The 13,250-nt window shown below is 38.9% G+C and overlaps 1 protein-coding gene across 1 annotated transcript; it reads left to right on the forward strand.

Moving 5' to 3' along the window:
• The first annotated feature begins 2,594 nt into the window (after positions 1 to 2,594).
• Positions 2,595 to 7,836, forward strand: HNRNPA3 (heterogeneous nuclear ribonucleoprotein A3). Its single transcript, XM_065880339.1, has 10 exons — positions 2,595 to 2,666; positions 4,617 to 4,739; positions 4,829 to 4,975; positions 5,067 to 5,277; positions 5,614 to 5,703; positions 5,787 to 5,882; positions 5,977 to 6,057; positions 6,554 to 6,697; positions 7,572 to 7,694; positions 7,784 to 7,836. Exons 1-10 carry the CDS (start codon positions 2,595 to 2,597, stop codon positions 7,834 to 7,836), a joined length of 1,140 nt encoding a protein of 379 aa, XP_065736411.1.
• Positions 7,837 to 13,250: the final 5,414 nt, after the last annotated feature.

Here is a 13,250-nt window from a genome sequence, read left to right on the forward strand (position 1 = left end):
CAGGGGACACGGGTTCAATCCCTGGTCCGCGAAGATCCGACATGCCGCGGAGCAGCTAAGCCTGTGCGTCACAGCTACTGAGCCTGTGCTCTAGAGCCTGCGAGCCACAACTACTGAGCTCATGCGCCGCAACTACTGAAGCCCGCGTACCTAGAGCCCGTGCTTGGCAACAAGAGAAGCCACTGCAATGAGAAGCACGCACACCGCAACGAAGAGTAGCCCCTGCTCGCTGCAACTAGAGAAAGCCCGTGCACAGCAACATAGACCCAACGCAGCCAAAACTAAATACATAAAATAAATTTATTTTTTTTAAATTAGCATTTTCTCTATGTGTTGTGATGGGAAAGAAGTTGAGAGGCCCTGATATAGATTATTCATAAAATCAGTCTGCCACCCCATCCCACCCTAGGACCCTTGTCCTCTGCTCCCTACCCCATATACTCTCTGTCCCTCACATTTCAAAAACAGCCAGGGTTACAAGGATAGAAAACAGCCAAGGTTCAAGTCTGTGTCCAACAGGGTCAAGAACTCCAACAGGGATATTTGTACGAGATACCATGTGGCCCCGGAGCTGGAGAAAGGCTTAGACAAAAGCATAAAAAATAGCTAACGTCTAAAAACTACAGAATCTGTGTGAACAACATATCTGGGAGGAATCCACATTTTACTGTAGGACAAAAGACTTGAACAAATGGACTGACATAATGTGTTCCTGGATGGAAGTACTTAGTATCCCATCCCCCACCATTTCTCAAATTAATATGAAAACTTCATACAATTCAAAGAAAGAATAACAGAAGTTATTGATTAGAAATAACTTGGTTAGAAAACACCTAGACAAACATGCACTAAAGTGAAGTCAAGTGATCAGTTTTCTTGCAGTTTCTCATAGGTACCTTGGTTTGAATACCATCTCCCTAAGGTCTTTAACGTCACGTTTTTCTACATACTCAGAAGTGACCAAGTTATTCAAGACTATTTCATAGTAATCAAACTCACAAAGCTTTTACATACTAACGAGACACTAAGAGTAGAAATTTTCCCAATATCTCAAGTACTATTGTTGGCTATCAGGAGTACCTGATAAGCAGAATATGTAATAATTTGCTTCTGATAATAGAATCAGAGCAACCAGAGGAGGGTTACTTTGCTTGGAGGGTTGTTTTCATCCAAGATACAGTAAGGCCTGGTGACTGGTTTCTGCCCTAGAACAGAGTACCTTTTGTTCCTGTCTCCCAAATCAAACACTGTTCCACTTGGGCAATGCTAGATAAACATCAACAAACTGTTATTCTTTGTGCTCATTTTCTTCCCCAAACTCTGAGCTGACCATTCCCCACTGGTTAACAACCTGCTTTTCAAACAACTTAGAATATAACTGATTAGATTTCTAATCTTTCCAAGGGAGGGCCTGATCAATTCTAAACGAGATGCTTGTATGGAATGCTACATTAAAATATAGGGCATTTCTTAGCATGGTAGGGAGACCTGTCAACTGTGGTCACTTTTACCAGCACCTTTGCTTCTATACGGATCCACAGATTATTACCTTACAGCTGTCATAGGTGTTGAAGATCACCAAATCTTATCCCCATTTTCATTAAAAAAAAATTCTAAAACTAAAGCTCAGTAAGGTCAAATGACTTAAAGTCACTTGGGAGGCCAAGAAAGAATTAGATCAACTCTTTGATCTTGTTTTACTTCACAAGTGAAAATAATTAGGTAAAAATCACTCGCGAATAGGAAGTATATCTGGTGGTCTTCCTTCTAGCAATCTTGTAAATCATTCCTTAAATCCAGTCCACGAGAACAGTTCCTTCGGCTCCTTCCACAGTAACTATAAGTGTAAGAAAATAGTGCCGACAGATTTCTTGAGATATCAGTGAGTACCTAATTAACTGACCTCGACCAGTCTTGCCTCAGCTCATTAAGGGTGAAATTTCAGTGTTTCAACCACGTTTTGAGGCCTTTCCAAGATGCCCATGATTCACATATGTCAGTGTCAGGGATTTTCAGTGCGGGCCCTCACAGTGGGCATCCCAGTCACGGACACCAGGCCCTGCCATTTGGAAACGTGCGAGGAGACGCCGAGGGGCCGAGAGGGCTTTCTTACAACCCTAAAGTACAAGAAGGGAATGTGGTTTTACTCAGGCGCTTGAATGAAATGAATTCGATAATGGAGACCGAAAGGCCCACATGGGGGAGGGGAAAGAAGCGCGAGAAAAAAGGGAAACAGGCCTTTTTCTCCGGTGACGCGCGGTCACGAGGCATTCTCCCGACGTGGGCACCGACCATTGGCGAAAACCTAGCTGACGTCCTTGCAGCCGCCCGGGCGCGAACGGCGGCAAGGGCGGTGCCGCACTGGAAGTTAGCGAGGCGCGCGCGCTCCCGGGGCCTGCCACGCCCCCGTCCTCTGCCAACCAACCCGCTCGTCCAGTCCCTCTTCGCGCCCAGCTGGCCACGCCCCTTCCCAACTCGCCCCTCCCCCATTAGGCCGGCGGCGCGCGAAAAGCGCGTCACGTGACGGCTAGCCCCGCCTCTTCCTCTCGGTCCCATATTGAACTCGAGTTGGAAGAGGCGAGTCCGGTCTCAAAATGGAGGTAAAACCGCCGCCCGGCCGCCCCCAGCCCGACTCCGGCCGTCGCCGTCGCCGCCGGGGGGAGGAGGTATTAGGGGGAGAGCGGGGGGTTGCTGGGTAGTGGCCGGCAAGGGGGGCCGGGCTCGGTGGGAGTGGGGAGGCCGGGTGGACTGGGTCGGCCCTCCCGCGCTCTGCGTTGAGACGGGCGGCGGGAGGGGGAGGGGAGCGGGCCTCGGAGGCTTCCTTGGGGCTTCTCGCCAGCCTTGCTGTCTCCTTGGGCTGCACAAGTGGTTCCTCGGAGGCGCGGTGTGGCTGGGGAAACCTCGGGAGGGGAGCTGGCCCGCCGGCCGCGCGGCCTCCCATTCGAGGCCGAGGGCGGCATGGCGGGCCTCGGCGGGAGCAGTTGGGAGGAGGCGGTGGGGGAGGGGAGGGGACGAGCAGGCACATCCGGGCGAGCGAGCAGGCGGGCGGCGGCCACATTGACATTGATCCCCTGCCGCGTTACGAAATGGCGCATTGGCACGCAATGGCCGCCGCCTGGCTCCGCCGCCGGGAGAGAGAGCGTGGGATTGGAAGGAAGAGGGAGGAGGCGGCCCAGCAGAGAATGCCGCAAACGGCCTCGAAGCTTGGGGCCTAGTGCTTTCAGTGATGTTCTCCCAACGCGTTTCCAGGCCTTAAAGATCGCTAAGGAGAATTTTACGTCCCGTTCTGTTCCTCGGAGCACTCGGTTGAAAATAATTTTTTTTTAATTTTGCTGTTATAAAGTACTTCTTGATCTGCCGTTTTTGCTAAAGTCCTTACGTAGCTTCGTTCCATGTGGGTGAAGTGCCCCATCTCATAGAGTGTGGATGTAAAATAGAAAGTTGAAATTTTTTCACCTTCGTTTTTCCTATTTTGATGGGTCGGCTCAGGTTGTACTTTCTTGTAATTTTGTTTCAGAGGACTGCAACCAGAGTCGAATTTTTCATTTGTTTGGGATAATTTCATGTGGGTTATTGTTTCTTTCTCTCAATTTTGTGTATTGTTAATTAGATGTATTTAATCGGGACTTGAAAAGATGAGACTAAGTGAATAAACGCTTTAGGCTAGTAATCATTTAACATTTTTTCGTGGCATGTGACAGTCTTTTCATATTAAATGCCTTAATGTCTCTACTTTTAGAAGACACAGGAAGATCTTAGAATGTAAATGTGAGTGCCTCTATTTAAGGACTTCGGATGAAAGTTGTCTTAATGCATATATGTATTAAGTGGTAGTTAAGTGATTTGTTAAAGAACTAGTTAAATTGTAAAACAGTTCAGGCCATATCTTAATTTTTTTTAAATCTCAATTTCTTTTTTACTGTGTTCCTTGTCAGACAGTATACCTAACGTAAGTCCAAACTGCCCTTTTTGTGACCCAGTAAAATGTTGGTTTTGAAAACATTTTTGGCACGTGGTACAAATGCAAATAGAAAATTTTTACGTGGCTGGTTTTTTCCATAGTTTTTTTGGGGGGGGGGAAATGCTGGTTTAGCCTTTCATTGAGAAACACTTATTTTCACCTTTTTATTTGCTTGAAAGTGGTGAATTTCTCCATTCTTAAGTTGTAGTTCACAGTCTTGTGGTTTATAATTATATGCTTTTGGGGGTGTAGACTCAGGAGGGAAGACGAGAGAAGAAATGGCATAGATGAAACACTGCATTTACAACACTTCTGGTTTCTTAGAAACTGGTTTCTCAGTAGCCACTTCTAAAATAATCTGTCCCCAGACGCTTGTAGTTGTAGCTCAAAATTTCGGGACTTTTGATTCTGGAATTATCTTGGTCTTCAATTTAATTTTTAAGTGATGTTGGTATTTCAAAGTCTGGTTATAGGTTTTCTTGGTCCCTTTAATCAGCTGATGTGTGTGATCCTACTCCAGTTTTTAACTGGAGAAAGTGTTAATGGTACAGGAATTTGATGTTAAAAGTTTATTTGTAGGAGATTAAAAGGCTTGTGCATCTTTGCAATTACCTACTAAACGAAATAATTAAAGTATATTGGTTTGTTTTCTCAGGGTCATGATCCAAAGGAACCAGAACAGTTGAGAAAACTGTTTATTGGTGGTCTGAGCTTTGAAACTACAGATGATAGCTTAAGAGAACATTTTGAGAAATGGGGCACACTTACAGATTGTGTGGTAAGTTATTAAGGGAACAAAAGGTTCTTGAAAGAGGGCAGAGGACCTGTTTAGGTGTGTTTCAGTGCTTTAAAATTTTTGTTTTGTAGGTGATGAGAGACCCCCAAACAAAACGTTCCAGGGGCTTTGGTTTTGTTACTTACTCTTGTGTTGAAGAGGTGGATGCAGCAATGTGTGCTCGACCACACAAGGTTGATGGGCGTGTAGTGGAACCAAAGAGAGCTGTTTCTAGAGAGGTATTTTAATAATACCATGTTTTGTGACATGTGAAATTGTTGCAGAATTTTTGAGGGTTTTTTTTTTAACTTACATATTTTTTATTTGTAGGATTCTGTAAAGCCTGGTGCCCATCTAACAGTGAAGAAAATTTTTGTTGGTGGTATTAAAGAAGATACAGAAGAATATAATTTGAGAGACTACTTTGAAAAGTATGGCAAGATTGAAACCATAGAAGTTATGGAAGACAGGCAGAGTGGAAAAAAGAGAGGATTTGCTTTTGTAACTTTTGATGATCATGATACAGTTGATAAAATTGTTGGTAAGTAGCAGTTTCTCAGAACTTGAATGAGAAAGCAGAAATGGCTTCTTAGCTCTCTACTAAACTTGCTAAATTGCTTATAACTTTTGTATTGTGCATAATAATAGCATATAAAGTGTATGGTTTAGTTTTCATGAAGTGACTATACGTGTGTAACCAGCATCTGGATCAAGAAATAAATGTTACTAACGTCCCAGAACACTCCCTTATCACTACTCAAAGTCACTACCTTTTTGATGTTTTAATAAGTTATATAGTGATAAAGGATATCATTTATGTGTGCTTTTCCAAACATCAAATAACTTTTGTTTGTTTGTTTGATTAAACAAAATTTAGTTCAGAAATACCACACTATTAATGGGCATAATTGTGAAGTGAAAAAGGCCCTTTCTAAACAAGAAATGCAATCTGCTGGATCACAAAGAGGTGAGTAGTACCATATATACATACAAAATAGAGATGAGTAATGTTTGTAAGGTTCTTAAAGAACTTTCCTGCCTGTTTTGAAGGTCGTGGAGGTGGATCTGGCAACTTTATGGGTCGTGGAGGAAACTTTGGAGGTGGTGGAGGTAACTTTGGCCGTGGTGGAAACTTTGGTGGAAGAGGTAGGACAGTTACCTTATTTCTAAGAACGTGTCTACCTAAGTGTTATTGGTAAATTGAATATATTCGTTTAATTCACACTTTGCTTTTTTTCAGGAGGGTATGGTGGTGGAGGTGGTGGCAGCAGAGGTAGTTATGGAGGAGGTGATGGTGGATATAATGGATTTGGAGGCGACGGTATGTTTTTTAATGTTTGATATTTTGATTTTGTTTCTATACTTTATTAAGAATGAAAGTGTTTGTTTACATTTTCCTAATTTAAAACTTGTGTGGCTTGACCATTAAAGTGTGCTTTTAAACTAATATCATGGAAAAGTAGACCTTAAAGCCCTAAAGATTTAACATTACCTAGTTCTTTTTGGCTGATAAGGTTTATTGTACTAGCAGTTGAGGTGGAATTATAGGTCTCAGAGGAGACTGTTCACTATTTTCCTTAGTGAGATTTTTAAAAATTGAGGCAATTTTTTAATATCAAAAATTTAAGCATTCATCTTAATTGTTCCTAGCCCAGATTCTTGCTGTTCTATTAGCCAGGTATTACCAGGCTTTAGAGTGTTAAATCAATTTTATTGACCTGTTTTCTGGGGGCTTAAAAGTACGGTAAACTAGCATTCAATAACTTGACCCTCTGTACATTTATATTTTTGTCTGACAACCCAATTTGTTGTTCTAGGTGGTAACTATGGCGGTGGTCCTGGTTACAGTAGTAGAGGAGGCTATGGTGGTGGTGGACCAGGATATGGAAACCAAGGTGGTGGATATGGTGGCGGTGGTGGAGGATATGATGGTTACAATGAAGGAGGAAATTTTGGAGGTGGTAGACTTTCACTTGTTTTGAATATTCAGTAGTTTTTATAGTTTCTTACAGGTGTTTAAAAACATGTTAAAACAGCATTTGGTCAAATTTAATGTTTTATAATAGAAAATACTCAAATGGTGGGAAATTAAACGGTTCTTATTTTGCTGGCAATTTAGTAAATTGGCAAAGTGTATTCAACTCTTATTTTTGTATTGAAATGGACATTTATCGGTAATGTTTGTTGCCTGAATTTTAGTTAACTCTAGGTACTTTTAAGCTGCATAGATGGGAACTGTAAATTGAATGTGCAGACATGTTGAATTGGGTGTCATCTGGAGTCTAGGTGACAAAAATACTTTGAGTCTTAATATGTCAGGTGTGTTGCAGACTCTTAAGCAGCTCTGCATCATTCCACAATGCTATAAAGAACTTTGTTATGAATGCACTGAGTTTTGTTGAACTGTATTGATGTATCAACAACAGGTTTTTCTTAACAGTGAACTTGAAATGCTTTTTTGTCATTGATTTAAAAGTTAAATGGTATCAGAATTACGGTGAATCAAACACAATTTTGATGCTATTTAGTGGTATGAAGGAGAGAATGTGCTAGGGTGTAACATCTAATATAAACAAAATACGGTAGCTGTCTAAATACATAGTCTTTTGAGCCAGCTTTCACTCTTTGTTTTTCCTCTCCTGCCTATGTTTGAGGCCTGCTAGTGGGCCTCTGTAGTGAAAAGAGTTTGGTAGCTCTGTAAAATCTCTTTTCAAAGCGTTGTGTGTAAGTGTCAGAGCACATGCTGCCACGATTGTCAAAAGATAACGAGTACATATATTAAAATAGGAAAATAATTGTGTAGGTCAGCCACAAATAAAACCTTTGTAATTTCAGGTAACTATGGTGGTGGTGGGAGCTATAATGATTTTGGAAATTATAGTGGACAACAGCAATCAAATTATGGACCCATGAAGGGGGGCAGTTTTGGTGGAAGAAGCTCGGGAAGTCCCTATGGTGGTAAATAATTTTTTTTTCCTATAAAAATTTTTCATAGCCTTTTAAATTAAAAACTCATATGTTTCTTTAAAATCTTTGTATGTTACCAGGTGGTTATGGATCTGGTGGTGGAAGTGGTGGATATGGTAGCAGAAGGTTCTAAAAACTCAGAAGGAAAGGGTAGGTATCTTTAAATTTTTGTCATGATGATAAAGAATATGTGGAACTGTTCACTGAGTGTAATAATTTTTTTATCCTGTATTATTCAACAGGCTACAGTTCTTAGCAGGAGAGAGAGCGAGGAGTTGTCAGGAAAGCTGCAGGTTACTTTGAGACAGTCGTCCCAAATGCATTAGAGGAACTGTAAAAATCTGCCACAGAAGGAACGATGATCCATAGTCAGAAAAGTTACTGCAGCTTAAACAGGAAACCCTTCTTGTTCAGGACTGTCATAGCCACAGTTTGCAAAAAGTGCAGCTATTGATTAATGCAATGTAGTGTCAATTAGATGTACATTCCTGAGGTCTTTTATCTGTTGTAGCTTTGTCTTTTTCTTTTTCTTTTCATTACATCAGGTATATTGCCCTGTAAATTGTGGTAGTGGTACCAGGAATAAAAAATTAAGGAATTTTTAACTTTTCAATATTTGTGTAGTTCAGTTTTTCTACATTTTAGTACAGAAACTTTAACAAAATGCAGTTTTGAAGGTGTTTCCTTGTGAGTTAACAAGTAAAGAAGATCATTGTTAATTACTATTTTGTATGAATTTTGCTAAAGTTAACTGTAAAGAAACACCTGCTGACTTGCAGTTTAAGGGGATCTATTCTCCCCATTTCCAAACCATGAAATGAATGGGCTCTGACATGTGGAGAGAATAGATATTTGTATGTTTGCAATGTGTGTTTTAGATAATAGAATTGGGTATTTAAATTAGCATATTTGTGAATTTAATAGCATTAAGATTTACTTCAAATGAAAAATCTCAAAATTCCTATTTGGTTTTTGTGCATTTTCTTTCAAAATGTAATCATATGATTTTAGTGTATTAGCTTTGCTGAGAGTCCTAGCTGTGTTTAGAACATCTCCATTCTACATTCACCTTGGTCACATGTGAACTGCTGCCATAGTTCTATTTGGGTGTAAAGAATGTCTCCTGCCCTCTGTTTAAATTCTGGAAAGGGATAGTGAATGTTTTCCGTTTCCTCCTACCTTAAGAAACATTCTTAAAATCTTCAAAATACAGGACCACTAAGCCTGCTCTATCTGAGCGAATTAGTGGCTACCTTCTTTTTTTCCTTTTTAAAGCACAAGAGGCCCATAAATCTTCAGTTATTTTCCTTGGTTTAATATATATTTTTTTGATACAAGCTCTCAGAGCAAGAGAATAAAAATCATGCATTGTTGAACCCTTAACTGGCTGGCATGCTTTCCTGTTTGTACCCTCTGCATTATACTGGATGAAACCAAGAATAGTCTAGATATAATCATCCCAAGTGATTACTGCAGTAGAAGTGTAGCACAGTTGCTTAGTACAAACAAGCTTTTCACTTCCTCAAGACCTGAATTCAAATTTGGATAGTCAGAGTTTATACTCACTAAAAATCCCAAAGAACACACTGTTATTTCCATGTGTATGCTTGAACCTAAGTCATGTTGGTATGAGTTTACAATTTGTTTGGAAGACCCTGGTTGAGAAGAGTCTTCGACAACAAGGTCATATATATATATATATATATATATATATAAACCAATGTCTACTGTTTTGCGCCAGCTAGTGCTTAAAATTTCATTCGAGCCCTAAGTATGTGCCCTGCTGTTATTATTTCTTCGGTAGTTGAACGTTAAATTTGAGATTCTTATTTTTGTTTTAAGAAGTACTAAGCAAAACAAGCAATAAAAGGGGGGATGGGGCGTGCTAGTGTTTGAATATGCTCTCGTTGCTCTAATTCTGTGCCTCTGTGCATTAATATTTGGATGCATGCAATGCCAGCATGGAAATCGGTCTTCACAGACACTGCAGTTTTCCAGAAAACACTCACAAACCAATAAATGTAACAGACATTCCATTTGTTAATGGACATATGTGAATAAGCAGTGTAGAAAATAGGCTAATTATTAGAAAATGGTTAAGTCTTTAACAACTTCAAGTGTTGGTTATATAAATGGACACTGTCAATGTTCATAACTTAAACCTGGGTACCTGGTCAAAATAATGCTTGGGAAACATTTTATTAAAATTAAGCTAAATTGTCTCAAGTTCTTTTATTCATATAATAAAGGTTGAAGGAATGGGGGAGATTAACATTTCCTGTTTCTATGTTTGTGAAATTGTTTGACACAACCTTGACAGTATCCTTTAATGGCATATGAGGTTAATTTGTACTGTTAACAAACTTTCTGTGTTCTGGAACTAGTTTAATAGTGAAAATATTGTCAGTAAGTTGATGTTTGCAACCTATAAGCAGGTGAAATCTGTGTATGTGACCTGTTTATAAGTTGTATTAGCTTAGTTCTTGTGAACAGTGTGGAAAAGTTAAGCCATGAGGAGAGCGATTTAACCAGCTTTAAAGGACCTAAGATGTGCTTTTTAAGCACAGTGTGGATCAAAGGAGACTCACTAAGACAGGACTTCAGCAGCCTTTTGAGTATGGACAAGTCAGCATAAATAAAGAATGACAAGGCAGCAGCAAGAGCTTCAACTACAGAGAAGTGAAGGCATAAGATACTATGGTGATAGTGAGCAACTTTCCAAAAGCTAGTTAAATCTGCTTATTACAACTGAAATATCGAAGAAAGTCTAGCAGGAAGGAGCTCTTCGCCTTTTGGAACACCAATGAGAGATAGTTGGCCACAGTCACTAGGTCTAGCATTTAGACCTGCAAGGAAGGGCAATAAGCATTAGGTAAGGCTTGAATTTGAATTTTTTCACTAATTAAAGAGTAATTTTTTGTAAAGCAAGGTAAGAGTAATTTTTTTGATTTGCAGGTTGAATGAGAACCCTACTTGCCTAAATGAGGAATGTCTTTCCTACCATCTTAAATACGAAGGTTTCTGGCTGGGTAAGGTTTGTAGCTTACACTAAAGCCTGATGACACCATTTGTTTCCCTATAAATTTATATTACATATTTTAAAACTATTAGATACATTGGCAAAATTGTTCAGCTGAAAAGTTTATCTTGGAACCACATCGAACACATTTTAAACAGTTTTAAAATTTTCCCTGCAGTAACCGTGAGTGTTCATCTTGAGTCAGATATATATAATTCATTGTTGGTGTCTTTAGGATAAAGTCAATTTTTGACAAAAGAGTGACCAGGTTTTTTTAAAGAATTTTTGTAATAAGCATGACATGTAACAGAAGCATTACGCTTCGGTACTCATTCTAGAGAAAAGAAAATCTTGGAATGAAATTTCAAAACTGTCAGATCATACAGATATAAAAATGGTCTTCGTTCAAGTGGCCTCATACATAAATAAGTTCTCTCACATACGACTTCAGGGAATTATTTGGACTAATAGGATAAACTTTTGGTTCTTTTTTAGGTTTCTTTGTGTTTAATCTGTTAATCAGAGGCAGTGGGGGCCTAATTCCACTAAAGCTCCTTTTTAAGACAAGCTTTCCCAAAGAATAGTTAAAATATTACCCAATTACTACACAAATCAGATGCTGGTTGTTCATAAGGGCTATTATTGCTGCCCCCAAAGGGCTTGTTAAAATTTGAGGTTTGATGTTAATTCACTTTTTAAAAAAATAACACTTTGGGGGGGACAGATGGTTAAAATAAAACTAGTTTCTAAATTATAGTAAGTCAAATTATTTATATACAGGAGCAGTTAGGTTGCCACAGATTTTATTTTCAGAAAATAACTGGTTGGGTCTCTTTCTGTATCTATCTAAATCAGGACTGAATTTCTACACACCACCATAGAATGAAGTGTTGAATAAGGTAAATAGCCTTTTAATGATAATTTTTGTTTACAACATGGTTTTTAATGAAGCAGACTTCCTAAGATAGGAAATATTTTCTTTTTAAAGGCATTGTTCTTTTGCAGTCCATCTCTTTTATGAAATAAAGTGATTTTACTTAAATGTAGTTCCACTGTCATTTCTGAAAAATACGATGCTCTTAAGTCATAACACCAGTAAACGAAGGAAGTACAAGGGAAAAATGGTCAAGGCAAACCTTAACTCATTTTGTCAAAGCAACTCACAGGTTACAGCTTCCCACACTACATTTCTTCTGAAAAAGCTCATTTTACACTCATGTCCTAAAGAACAAAAACTATCTGGTAACAAAGACCGTTTGTTAAGGAACTGAACAGTTGAAATACACTTGGTTTTAAGAGTTCTAATATATAAGTCACCATTTGAAACATTTCTAATTAAATGCCAGTATCTCTTGGAATTCCAGTAATTGATGTCACAAAGTAGTGAGTAAGCATGCTAATGTGCAGGGGTAATGTAAGGATTGTTAGCCTATAAATATTCAAGATTACTTTTAAATCTCAATGTTTTACTCTGATTTATAAGACTTAAGAGGTGGTCTGTAATGGATTCAAATGTTTCATTTGTAGTATAATGAAATGTTTACAGAAAGAACTTTTTCATTAAAATATTTTTAGAAATGTGTGTGTTGTTTTGTCACTTCACAGTGTTCATGTGACTTAAATGCTGTATAGGTGGACATTGCATACTTTACCAGTAAGTAAAAAACAGGAAACTTGGCATGAGCCTTCGCATTATCAGTTGATTTAAAAGGATGTAGATTTTATTCAGTGGAAAACAGATCACATGAGAAGTAGGTGTGGGGAAAAAGCTTATTGCCACTTAAGGATTTAATTCTTAAAGGACAGAATACATGAGATACTTGGGTGATCGGTGAGTCAGTGAACTAACTTTGGAGAAAAATTGTGGGTAAGGACAATTATGTGAATGGTAATTTGGGAGAATGGTGAAATGAGGGTTCAAAATGTTGGAAGGTACTCTGTTTTTTGTTTTTGGAGGTACTTGGTTTCTTAATCTTGAGAAAGGCAATTGAGCATTTTGTGGTGTGAAGGTGGGTCGGGGAAAACTTTAATAAAATTAAGTAGTAAACTATCGTTATGCAGTTTAACCCAAGTGATAATGTGTCAGTTTGACAAATTGAGGGAATTCCCTGGCAGTCCAATGGTTAGGATTCTGTGCTTCCACTTCAGGGAGCCCCGGTTCAATCCCTAGTTGGGGAACTAAGGTATTTTGGGCAGCACACCCCCCCAAAAATTTTGACAAATTTGTGAGGTATGGTTTTGATGTGATTTTTTTTTTTTTTTTTTAATTTTCATACCACACTTATTTGGGTTCATAGCATTGATAGCTGTTAACATGTGAAATGCTTTGTGAATTGAAGCCATGTGAGGATTTTAGGATTTTGACACATTTTGCTTGTATTCTGTGTAGCTGTAAGTGCCTTATAATTCCAATTTAATGCTTGAGTTGTAAAATAACGTTTATCTTTATTTTCTCAGAGTGAAAATACATTAAATGAAACCGCAAAATGTTCAGGCAACAAGATAAATTTGGAATCTCCCATGTAGTC

Source organism: Phocoena phocoena, chromosome 7 (genome assembly GCF_963924675.1).
Source record: "Phocoena phocoena chromosome 7, mPhoPho1.1, whole genome shotgun sequence".
In the NCBI taxonomy this organism is placed as follows: domain Eukaryota; kingdom Metazoa; phylum Chordata; class Mammalia; order Artiodactyla; family Phocoenidae; genus Phocoena; species Phocoena phocoena.